Here is a 12,985-nt window from a genome sequence, read left to right as displayed (position 1 = left end):
AAGTGTACTTCAGCAAGTATATGCTTATATCTCTGCAACTTGCAGGCAAAGAAGGCAGTGACCAATTACAGTAAAGGGGACTGGAGGTACCTGGTGGGGAGGAGAAAAGAGGCGTGAATCACTGAATTACTAGAGGTCTGTAAAGATGTTATGCAGAGGGCATGGGAGATTGTGTTTGCTCAAGTGGGCAGATGAACAGTAAGTATGACAGTGTGAGAGTAAGTGAGGAAACTAACCTACTACGGTGTGGTTCAAATTCTTCCAGAAAGGCAAGCAAAACATAGGTTTTCTAATCATAGAAAAGAAATATCAGAAACCTTCCCCTACCATGAGGTCACATCTACCCCATGTGCATCATACTATCTGATATGTGCACACATGCAAGTGCACCACTGCTCTCCCTCCAGAGGCAGGAAATTGAATCAGCCTCTAACAAAACCAGTACTTTCCCCATCTTGGGGACAATATTTTGGTCTTCTGTGATTCCAAATTAAAATGTATTTTCAGTTTTAAAAAACAGAACTTTATTTCCACCGAAATCACTCCCTAATGGAGTAACAAGGCTGTGACAGTGGCAAGTCAATAAACAAGAAACTAAGCAGCAGAAACATACTGCCAGTTTCATTTCAGCCTGCTTTTTGTGCTATGTTTCTAACAATCCACATTTCAATCAAAAGGTTATCTTAACTGAAAACAGGTATCTCATCAGCCATGCATTCATGAAATAAAGCCTAGAATGGGATAGCCATAGACTTAAAGCTCAGCAACACATTAAAAGCAATGCGTCCTCTCTAATTGAAGCATAGATCTTACTTACCTAATAAATCTCAAAAGAAGTGGGGAAAGTTCCCTTGACCTAGGCTCCACTCTGTCTGGAAACTTATCCAGTGCTTTCCACAGTAGAAAACGGAAGTTTGTGTGGTCCAGCCGCTCGCTGCAATCTGTTCTAGCCCTCAGCTGCTCCAGGAAGACAGTCCCCATGTCTCCTTCTGGCATCTTCTTGCTTTCTGTTTCAGCAATGTTTTCCTCCTGTTCATCTAGTTCATTTTGCAGCTCCATTTCTATAGAACAGATGAAGAAAATCTCTTCAGGTTACTTCCTAATTGCCAGTAGCAAGGTATCAGTCTCCCATTACGAAAGTAATACTTTTGGTGACATGTACCTATTTAGACAACTGTATTTAACACTGACCTGAAAGACCCACATTGCTTAGAAAGTATTGTAGGATACCTTACAGGCCTGACATGTCTCAATCTCAGTTCTCTTGAATAACGCCTAAGTCCACAAATGGCTGTGGGCTCATGGCTTTATTGTGAAATCATAGATTCCATACAGCCATAGGTAAACATCAAGAGCACACTCAAGACAGACACTGTTTGCAGGAATTCCACTGAATCTATGGAGCAGAAAGATGGTCAGCCCCATTACACAGGTTTTGTCATTGTTCCTCATCAGTCTGGGCAGAGACAGCCTTAAGCAGGGATGAAACTGCTGCATGGCTTCCCACAACCTGCAGCTCCCTCCTGTAATGCAGGGGCCTCTTCTACCTACTTCTTGGTGTTTAGGACAGAAGACAACACAGTTTTCTCCCAAGCCTCTCCATTCCTGCACTGGACATGACGCTGGTAGTCAAGGGCCCTGGTTCCAAATTCCTCCATTACACGTAAATTTGAGGCACATAAAATCAGTCGTGTCATTCACAATTAGCTGGGTTACTGTCATAACAACGTTTAGGAGCCATGACTTACCAGCATAGGTAGCAGCCCTCTCCAAATGTTCATATAAGACCTTCCAAAACTGTTTATTATCCATTTCCTTTGCATGAGAACTAACACAGAATAAGACAGCATGAAATTAAAAGGAAAAAAAAAAAAAAGCCATGCGTCACTAAGCAAGTTAACAACTAACACAATCAGAGGCTTTGATCACTGCTTTAATGTGGGTGTCCGAAGACAGGACATCTGCATGATACAGCTGTAGCACTTCCTTGCCTTTACTCACGGATCCCAAACGTCAACTGTTATTAAAATAATCTGGTTGTATCTCATAACTTCAAATGAACTCAAACTGAGTAAAAATGTTCTCAAGCTTTTTTGACTTTTGTACAGTAATATCATTTAGAACCAAAGGAAGAATTAGCATGGACATATCTTTTGAAGAGCTGGTTTAATATTTTTTTATTAATTCACTAGTTTGAAGGGGAAAATCCCATCCATTTTAATCATACAACAGAGGGGAAAAACCAATAAGATAAAGTCATGCTGAAAGCAGACACCAATTTTGGTGTCTAGCTCAGCTGTCACCATGGTAAGTCTTCCCTACTCTTCAGCAGGATTTAGAGGTTTTCCAGTAAGGACAGAAAAGTCAGAGACAGGGAAACTGAGAGGGACTTCTTGCTCCTTTAAGCATTTGTGAAACACTAACCAAATCCTGCTACCTTTGACTCAAAACTCTGATGCTATTTGACTATATTTGTTGCAAGCTCTCTTTAATAGTAAGAAAAATCAGAAATCAAGTTAAAAAGTAAGAGTCTACAGAGGTTGCTATTTATTTGAGATCAAATTTGTTTCAGAAGATTTCACATGAAGGTTCTCATGTACAGTTCTCTCCAAATTGGGCATTTTTACCTCAGCTTTTGTTCACAGAACAATGGAAGGAATGTTCTGTGAGACAACCACAGATTGCAGCATCCAACTGCATATACTCACGTTATGAGTTCAATTACAGGATCCCAGAGAGGGCTGAAGTTAATATAAAGCATTCCCAGTAAATACCGAAGAGGCACCTAGAATGACATACAATACCATCTTGTTGAGATGTAAAAAACAATAGTTAAAGACTAACCAACCTCCTCTAACCTTTCTTCCTCTCAAAGAGGAAACTTTGATCAAAGAAGTTCTCAGAAGTACTACAAGTAGTGAAGCAAGTCACACACATCATAATTCCTTGTCTCATAGCTGCATGAGGAAATCTAAAGCCCATTTACTGTAAGCTGCACTGAGATCTAGTCACCACACCTACACACCACAAACGTGCAAAAACCAGTTCAGCACAGCAGATGATCTGGATTGCCTGCCTCCCTCTCAAACTTCAGGTGTGCCATAGCAGCATTAGGGACCTCAGAACGAGAAAGTCTGCCCTGAGGAGTCTTCACTGCACTAGGCCTAGAAGCATGTCCTCTGGACTGGCTCCTTGCTGACCTACATGCAGTACGACTGACGTACAACCCTTCCTCAAAGGAGCTTACAAGTCAAGGTAAAAAAATTATACAGGTACAGCAACAGCCACAAAAATAATAAAAAAGCCCCTCCCATCAAATCCATGATCACTTAAGTAGTAAAATTGTGACCCTTCCAACATCTAGAAAGGCAAGTTCCCTTTAGCTCAGCAGCAGTGGAGTCACAGGCATACAAGATTTTCACCCTGCAGTAAGATCCAGAAGCCAGGCTCTCCAATGGCCAATGGGAATCCTACCAATGTTCAACCATGCTGAGAGTATGGCAAGGTCATGATTTTAAATTTGCTCATGACTCACTTCTCCCCAGAATCATTTGCCTTTCTTTCCATGATACCAAAACCTGATTAATCTTGTGGGCCATTTATCTAGATACCATTGTTGTTCTACTAAATATTCAAGAAAACACAATAGTCCCAAGGACAATGTGAGCTGTGATCCCTACTAACAAGTAAGTTTTCTAAAACCTAATCTGGGAGATTATTAATTTTTTGATGAACTCTTCTTGAAAACTCTGCAATCCACGTGATAGAATAAGAACATTCTCTTGGAATAAAAGAATGTGACAACTCTTTTTTGATAATAACTACTTACCTCCTGCAAAGATCCACTTGGTATTGCAGACTGCACTACATCACATCTTAGTTTCCTCAAATGGAGAAGTTTCTCTCTGTAATCATTCACTGTCGCTGGCACAAGTTCTGCTTGGAGCAATATGGCAAATATGGGCTGGAGTTCCCCTGTGCCATCACCCTGAACAAACAAGTGACATGCATTTTGTTAAGAGTATCCTTTTCTCATGGAAAGGTATTTCAACAAAACTACACAGAGTCCCAGCCATTCTGGATCACAGAACAAAGTCAAGGGATTTACTCTGGTTTCCACCACTTAGGGATCAAAACTCACACATTTGAAAACATCAGGAGGCAGGGGGACAAAGATAAGACTGGAATGTGAAAGCACAAAGGCAGAGGACAGTCTCTGCCAGACACATGCTTTGTTACTGCAAAGTGGAAAACAGTTCACACACAACATCAAACACAGATGGCTTTGAAATGTTAAATGAAAAGTTTTAGCCCTACCTCAATCTGTGTAGAAGGTGTATTCTCAAAATGGTTTAGAAGTCGAAGAGTCAATAGCCGGACCTATCCAAAGTGGAAACACGTCAGAAGCATGCAGCAGAATGCAGGCTACATATGCAGATACATACACACCTACACAGGGTGAATGTTTTGCACAGGAGGCTGATTTCACTAGGTTCCTCCTAGAGTTGAGAAACGCATGAGCTCCCGTAGTCTAGCAAGCAATTCAGAATGAATACCTTAGGATCCTGCTCTCGTTCATCTCTAGAGAAGAGGAAAGCCTCTCAGGGCTAAAAGTTAACCTCTGTTAACTTATGCCCCATGGCAGCCTCTTAGAAATGGATGCAGTCCTAAACAGATACTATGGAAGTAATAGCATTACACAGTCTCATGTTTCTCCTTTCAGCCTTTGTCATTTAACTCAGTTTACTTAAATTACATCATTAAAATACAAATTATCTTGCACATGCTCAAAAAAGCAGATTACCTTGGAAACACCAGTGGAAATATTAGGATGCAACTTCTCAAACAAGTCCATTAGGTTCCCTTGGGAAAGGGGTTCCTGGCAGCCACACAATGCCAACCTCGTGTAATAGAGGTCAGCCAACAGCAAGGCAGAGGGGTCTGAAGGGAAAGTGCTAAAACAACGGAGTGTTTTTATTAGCATACAGAGAGCACTGCAACAATGTAGATATTTGAAAACAAGGCAGTAGTGACAATAACGGTATTAAGAGAAAATTCCACATAACTTCAGACTCGGCTTGCACCAGCAGGCCTGTGAAGTAATACTTCACCAGCACGCTGGCTTGCAGCCTCAAAGCCCAGCTACCTATGACAGTCCAAGAGGCATGAGACTCCTCCTTTGTACTAATCAGGCCTGTCAAGCTGGGGCTAGCACACTGGACCCGCACACACACAGCTGCAGAAAACAAATCTGCATAGGTCAGACAAGGGCTGTTGCTATTGCCCACGTGTCCAGTCAGTGATCAACTTCAACAGGAAAGAAATCTGGGCTTAGGTGAGACACCAGGACTCCTGCCTGCCCACAGGGAAACATCCTTCTACTGCCTAACATCCCTTGCACCAAGTGAGTTTCACACCCCCCGCCCAAAGCTGGCAGAAAAGCACTAGACTGAAGCTTGCTGCCAAGACTTCCTGCTTGATCTGGGCAAGCTCTTCAATCTCCATCATGCCTCAGACATGGACACCATGATTTCCGAACTGAATAGGATGTTTTGAAGCTCAAGCCACCAAAGACTTGGAGATGCTCCAGCCCAACAGTGATAGGAGATGACAAATTCAGCAGGATTTGCTGGAGAGACATCAACAGTTTCCCTCAATCCCTCCAGCCACTCAGTTACGTGTGCGCATTATAAGAGAGTTACAATAAATAAAATGGTGGAGCAAGCACACACATGGGTATGTAAAGACATGGTGGAATCCCAACACTGCCAACAGACCGCAGAAGTTCAGGCTTTTGACACAACTCAGAATGTGCTATTCCTGTCTCTTCTATCATTACAATGTAACACAGTTACTAAGCGTAGTGCTCCTAGGCAAAAACTAGAACCAACGTATTTGACACACTACCCTGCAGCTGTCTAAGAAAGCTTCAGTTTGCAGAGAAAATGTCACTGAACAGGTACTACACCTACCTGGTTCTCCAAACAAACAGTGCCTACAACAGTGCTACTTTACATAACCACAATACTGAAGCAACACGCTGGTGTAACAGAACAGACAACACACAAAGAGGCATTTAAGAAGCCCCTACATAAAGGCAAAGTCAACTCTTTGCTGTAGCAAGAAGAACCACAAAGGATCACAGAACAGGCAGAGTTTACTTACGTCACCAAGCTCTTGACGCGCTCCACAGGTAACAAATGGAGTATTTCAGAAGACTCCGCCAAACTAAGAAGAGTACTTACAGCTTGGCAGGCCACAAACAGGCTTCCTGGAGCAGAGAGAGAACAAGAACAGCCTGTATATTTACTCAGCTCTCAATGACTTGTGTTTGCCCATCCTGAAAGGGCTGGAGTCACAGAAATAGGGTAACATATGGATCCCAGAACTGGCATGTGTATTTTCTAACCATTATCACAATCCATGAAGGAAATACTCCTCTGGCTATCAAAGTAAGTGCCTACTCCAGCAAGCCAGCATTGAAAGCTTTGAGCAGCTCCCAGTTTGCATCTGTTTCCATCACAGCCATGTACACAGAGAGCAGAGATCTGGAGCTAAGCACTGGTGCAGGAGTCTCAGACAGCTCTATGCTACAAATAGCACTCAGAAATGAAGAAATGCTGCTCAAATTGATATGACTGCAGCAAAATAGAAGCAAAAATATATACTGATGCTACCACACAGGTGCCTATAAACTTTGGCACTTCAGCAATGCACTACTGTATAAGATCTTCAAAGCTGTCCCATGTACTTAAAAGACTGAACATTTGTTAATGAATGGATGGTGGGTTTGCTGAATTTTGTTACAACAATCGTGTCTCCTTCCTAAACCTCTCAGCCTCCTTTAGGGATGGAGGGTTTCCCAGAAGCACAGGAGAGCCAAAGCCCTTCCGGGCCAAGAACGGGGAAGGGGAATTCCTTTCCCCTGCCACTCCTAAGTTAGCAAGTAGGTTGTTTAAAAAAAAAAAAAATTTCTCTCTCCTTCGTCTCTTCCTAAGTGGAAGAAACACTGTTCCTAAACCAGGCAAACTGAAGAAAGTTCTTAAAAGATGTAATTTTCTTACATGCTGCCAGCTGCCATGGAAAAGAAAGGGAAGTGAGCATTCATTTCCCATTTATTCCTTTGAAAATGCCCCTCTATTCCAAGTTTCTTAATTCCCCCAGTGTGTGCTGAATCCTGCTCACCATTAACCTCCGTAAGGAGCTCCTCAAAGAGAGGAGAAGAAACAGCAAGTAATGGCAGAATGAAGCTTTCTGCATCTATAGCATAAGGGCACAGGTTCCCAAACTGTAATCTGCATACCATTTGGTAGTAGTACATCTGTGCTGGACAAAGTGACTCCTACCTCCCTGCGGACATGCCTATATGGTCAACAGGGCAAGCACTTCCATACAGGCAGTTACCCCTGAAGAGCTGCCAGGGTTAACTTGCTGTTGCTCTTTCTCAGTTCGCAAGCCTGCTTCCCTGCACTCCAGAGCAACTGTAGAAAAACACCCAGTTCTGGGACTCGCACTTTGCTTCAGGCTACAGAGGCCAGGCAGGTCAAATAGGGAGCACAGGGCTGGGGTGTGCCTTGCACAAGCACTGAGAGGAGACTTGAGCCCTAGTAGAAGGTGAAGGAATTGTAGAGGTCATGGAGCTGGAAAGAATGCCAGAAGATGAAGAAAGTGTCCAGGAACCCTAGTTTGCGAGGAGCGTGAGGAAAATCAAGCAAAGAATGTAGGATGGGGCAATAGGAGGCAGGAGTGTAGGACTGAGGTTGCATTTGTTTTCTCTTATGGGCAAAGGAAGAAATAGCAATGTGTCTCTTGCACACACATGGAGCTGGTGCAGAGCTGCTACTACTGCCATCAAAGATGACACCCAAGAAAAGAAAGTTTGTGTATTCCTTTTTTAGAATAAGTACATTGCCACTAAAACAATCATGACAGCATGCAAACCCTGCAAACACAACAGAAGAAAGGGGTAAATCAAAAGGGACCACGCTTGCCAAAGACTAAGAGAAGAAAAGCAACAGAGCCAACTGGCGGATGCATTTAGGAATGTTAATAAAGAGATTATAAAAGGAAAAGGCCAGACTCCAGACAAGCCCTTTCAAACCAATGAACGATGAACACTGAACCCGGGGCATTCCAATACTTGCTTATATTTGGCACGTGGTCAAATACTTGCAATCCCTCCCCCGAGTAACAACTGCCCTGCCCAATGAAAACCAAGTTAAAACATTTATTTTCTGTCCGGAGAAGGAAGAAAACCCGTGACCACCCATGCCTGGAGGAAAGATGCAGCATTTTAGAATTGGTGCTGTCACTTAGGTCAGAGATGGTAATGTCCCAAACTTTGCACGATAGGTTTGGAATAGTCTAATTGGAGCTTGTGAGTCAATAGTCTCTTCTTCACTTGACTGCTTCAGCCTGGATCTGGTTTAGATTGATTTCCACCCTCTTTTTTCTCACTTTCTTCTTTTCCTTCCCAGTTATCTCTGTCCTCCACTTTGCAGAACATCTGCTGCCCCATTATTATTATCAGCAAATGCAGAAACATTTCCTGAAGGGTGTTTCCCCCCAACCTTTGCTTTTCTAGTTTTACTTGAGCTGGTCAATAAATTTTGATACAGTGCTACTGCTATTCATTTTCATGCTTTGTGTCATCAGAAAAACTGCTTTATTTTTTTTTATATATCAACAAAAAGCAAATAAACAGGAAATAACCATAACTGACCTTTGCAGAGGCTTCCTTTGTCAATGGCTGTGAAGAGAGAGTCTATAAAACTTGTCACATGGGGCAGAATGTTTTCTTTGTCCATTGGTCTGTCAAAAATAAATGGGTATACTTTTATCTCTACGTTACACTGACAGCTACACACATATGAAAGCTTCCTTTCACATCTATCTTGTATTAAATTACAGATAGCTAACCCCAAGTTTGAAACCAGCAGCAAACTATTTTTGCTATTTCCAATTCACAACTTAAGTCGTAGCATTCATTGCACCTTCTTTCCAACTATTCCTTCCATACAAGAATATCATAATTATTGAAAAAAACCCACTGTCTAGAAAAGACAGTGCTTAAAACACAGAAACTGAAATGTGTTGAGAGCATCTCTATGTACCAGAGTACTAAATTTAGAGAGTAGGCAATCAAGAAACTGGTATTCTGTTGCTGAATTTACTGTTGACTCATAGTATTTCCACATAGCATTTTTTCACCTTCTAACCCAAACTAGGGTTAGTAATATTGTCCTTCCCTTAGTAAAATGATTTCTGACAGATAGTGAACTAGACAGTACTACAGAAATACATGACAACAGTACCTCAGAATATCCCTTACCTAATATGTGGCAGTACAACCAAGGCAACCCAAGGCTGTGAAAGGTCAGGGATGTCTTCCTTCTCTGGTAAACGGATTAAAGACAGTACATGATCCAACACTGGTAATTCTGCCTTTCCTCCTTGTCTTTTACTTGTTTGTTGCCTTGTATTGGAGCTAAAAATAAACCCAAACTTTTTAGTAACACACCACTGCATATCAGAGATTGTTCCTTTTCCTCACATGATACTCAAAATGATGTTTGCTACTTCTAGCAAAAAGGACTTCGACAACCTGAGAGATTATTTTCTTTTTATGTCCTCCACAGCACAAAATATCATTCTAGCTGTGCTGAGGAGCACAAAACATGGCCTGCAAGAAATGTCAGGTCTTTATTTCAAGTTCAAATAATATTTCTAGAAGGAAAGACACTAGTTCTTAGTTGGACACCCTCACAACTAGGACATATAGCCTCTAGGAGCACCTGAGAGTCATCTCTGTGATTACTGTTAATAAACCATGATCACACTGACATAGATAGACTAATGGGTGACAGAAAACAACCAGTGAGGTAAAAGTTTGGGGACTTAACAGGAATCACAAGCTGAGCCCAAATCAACAAGAAAAGGTTAACACTAGACTGGAACATATGAACAGGAGTACTTCACACCCCATGGACAGCAAACTTTCCATTCCACCCAGTGCAAGCAAGACCACAGTTAGAAGGCTACATAGGCTCCACCTTTCAAGAAATACAGAAGCTAACAAAAAGATAACATCCAGAAGCATTAGAGGTTTAAGAAACAAAATTTACGGGATAAACCTCAAGGAATTACGATTGTTGGTCCAAAGAAAGAAGATCTCAGATGTTTCTGATGATCAAAGCCTGTTATTTGTATAAGCTGGATGCAAAGCGTAAGAAATAATCTGCTCTTTATGTTCCCTGAAGAGAAGATAAGCAGCAATGGATTTAAACTGCAGTAAAGGTAGTTTACTTCATACACTGAAGACTTGGGGGGGGGGGGGGGAACACGACACGCCCAAAAAACAAACCCAAAACCCATCCGTGTAACCATAAAGACAGCAAAGTACTGGCACAGACTGCCAGGGGCAGCTTGGGAATCTCCAGAATTGGAGTATTTAATAACCATTTGGTCAGACATCTTTCAGGACTGGTTCAGGACTTGCTAATTCCATCCTAGGTAGGAGATGGGGTATGCAACTCTTGAGATGCCTCCCAGCCCTCATTTCTACCACTGACATTGCAGGAGCACAAAAAAGTCCCAAGCGGGACCAAGGTCCTCTCAGCTATGAACTCCATACCACTGAAAATCCAGACAGATCAACAGACAAAGAAAACAAGGGAAGAAAACCAAATTTAGTTCTTTTGACTCAACCTTCTGTTTCCTAAACCCTAATACCTCCACTCTATTAAATAAAAACAGGAAAAACCCACAGAGTGGATTGCTTTTAGGAAAGATAAAACCTTACATAAAAGGCAATACAAGTCACCACTCTGCAGGTGAAAGTTTTGAATTATCTGAGCTAGAGTGATTAGAACAATTGTTATCAGGAGACTAGCAACGGTCATTCTATGCTTGACAGTGGTTACCCCAAATCTTTCCAAAGAGGCTCTGGGGGAAAGCAACCATTTTTTTGCAACCAAGCTTTGCAACTAGAAGCAGTCAAGCTGTGCCAGCACAGTGCTGTATCTGGATTAATTACATGCCCTTTGATACTCAGCTGAGCTCTATGGTAAGACTATAGTACCGCTACCAAGAAAACTCCTGGACAAGATGCATGCATACAGGGAAGAAAGATGGAGCATAGGCAGGAGGTTAGTAATGATGAGAACCTGGATTGCAGCACTCGCTACAAAGATTAACTTCCTGAGGGTGCAGCATGCATCTTGGTGTAACAAATCCCCATCATACACCTACTGCAACACTTGTTGGTCTTTTTATACCAGTGATAACCTTTCCAGAGGAGTATCTCTTCTCAAATAATCTCAGAAAGAAAAATGGGATCCTGCCATATCACTTGGTTTGCAAATCTGCCAGCAACGTTGCCATTTACACAACTCTGGCAAATACTGAGGAGCAACTTTAATGTAGCTCTGCACTGCCTTCAGGCCTCCAGCCATGCAGACACATCTAGTGTTCGCTAAACTTGAGAAGCCTCACCTGACAGATGATTCAGTGAAAATGAGAGGATACTTTTCAAATGCCATTGAACCAATGATAGGAGGCTCTGCTTTCACCAGAATGAGTTTAGCTAGAATTGCCATTGCCTCATCCTTTGTGAGGGTATCTGTGCCAGAGAAGCAATGCTCGATGTACTCCAGAAAGCACGGAAGAAAATGCTGAAGGGAGGGGGAAAAAAAAAAGAATAAAGTCAAGGATTAGTAAGCCTCTTTAACCATGATCAAATCCACAACACGCCCCCCCCCCCCCCCCCCAAAAAAAAACCCAAACCACACAACACCAGCAACAGAGGAATCCAAACACGAATGCGCCAGCAAAGCGCCAGACTTATCAGTCCTGCTGCCCCACGTCACCAGCATGCAGATATCCTCTTACCCCAGCAGGGACAGTGATTTGATGCAAAAACTCACTTTGCCCCAAATCTAGTCTCATCAGGACATTCCAGATCCCTGACTTTACTTTCACCTCCCACTCCATTTAATTAATCTGATTCCTCCCAGATCACAAGTTTCAGGCCTGACCTATCAGACATCCCTTATTCTTTATTTCCACTTACTTTCTCTTCATCCCATCCATAACAAGCCCACCCTTCTAATTCCCAACAAACATGCTTCTTTTTGTGGGCACAGCTACCTGCCACCTTCTCCAACCGTGAGCACCATTACCAAGCTTCAACACAATGTCATAAATAACCTCTCTCATTCTTACCAGATCATGCCAGAAGTTTATATAAACATTATGTCAACACACAAAAATGCTTCCGCATACAAGGCAGGTAAATATACTATGGATTTCCCAGTTGATCCCTTTGGCAACAAAAATAAACAAAATGCATAAAAGCTTCCACCTACCCTCTCAAATTGCTTCATTGTGAACATTGCTTCAGAGAAGTCCAAAAGAAAGCGTCGTTCAAATCTACTTGCAAATACCTGCAAGATGCAAATGAAAGGTTGACAGGAACACAATAACAAGATATTTCATAGTCAACTCTCCATTATCCATCGGACATTTTTTCTGGTTTATGAATCAACCATGCTTTGAACTCCGAGATGCCCAGCCTGGCGCTCTGCTCGTGGCTAGCGGGGCTTGTCAGTTCAGGCACACACAGCAATACTGTTACCAGTGACAGTTCAGGTAGAGAAAAGCACAGCCCTTTTTAACAAACCCTGAGGGATCCAAGCTGGCTCTGTGCAAAGACAGCTTAAGTATCTACTGTGATGTGGAAAATGTAAGCTGAAAGTTCTAGGACTGCAGCATAGACACACCAACTGTTAGGAAAAAGCTTAGGCCCAAAAGATCTTTCACCTCAGTATTTTTCTTGTGTAGCAGGTTGCAGAAAGTTCACCACCTCATGGGCAGAGCCAACCTCTGTACTTCTGAAGGACCCAGGATCAGTGCTCCTCGATGTTGAGATGTGCAGCACAGAAATACATACCCAGACCTCCCTTTCCCAGACCCTTCAGAAGACAAG

At 42.4% G+C, this 12,985-nt stretch overlaps 1 protein-coding gene across 3 annotated transcripts in view; it reads right to left on the bottom strand.

Annotated features, from left to right (window-relative positions):
- UTP20 (UTP20 small subunit processome component) overlaps positions 1 to 12,985 on the bottom strand; it is a 65,717-nt gene that overhangs the window by 43,484 nt on the left and 9,248 nt on the right. For all 3 annotated transcript variants that reach the window (XM_087766154.1, XM_087766155.1, XM_087766156.1), the window contains 11 exons: positions 12,366 to 12,443; positions 11,494 to 11,672; positions 9,332 to 9,487; positions 8,723 to 8,811; positions 6,166 to 6,271; positions 4,805 to 4,955; positions 4,318 to 4,380; positions 3,830 to 3,988; positions 2,709 to 2,785; positions 1,749 to 1,828; positions 818 to 1,061 (listed from right to left, as the gene is read on the bottom strand). In XM_087766154.1, the coding sequence (XP_087622280.1) occupies positions 818 to 1,061; positions 1,749 to 1,828; positions 2,709 to 2,785; positions 3,830 to 3,988; positions 4,318 to 4,380; positions 4,805 to 4,955; positions 6,166 to 6,271; positions 8,723 to 8,811; positions 9,332 to 9,487; positions 11,494 to 11,672; positions 12,366 to 12,443 (1,382 nt within the window). The remainder of the gene's footprint in view (positions 1 to 817; positions 1,062 to 1,748; positions 1,829 to 2,708; positions 2,786 to 3,829; positions 3,989 to 4,317; positions 4,381 to 4,804; positions 4,956 to 6,165; positions 6,272 to 8,722; positions 8,812 to 9,331; positions 9,488 to 11,493; positions 11,673 to 12,365; positions 12,444 to 12,985) is intronic.

The sequence above is a fragment of the Nipponia nippon genome, unplaced genomic scaffold (genome assembly GCF_047370975.1).
Source record: "Nipponia nippon isolate SJK-2023a ecotype South Korea unplaced genomic scaffold, ASM4737097v1 scaffold_3, whole genome shotgun sequence".
Classification (NCBI taxonomy): domain Eukaryota; kingdom Metazoa; phylum Chordata; class Aves; order Pelecaniformes; family Threskiornithidae; genus Nipponia; species Nipponia nippon.
This window is presented reverse-complemented; position numbering and strand designations above follow the sequence as displayed.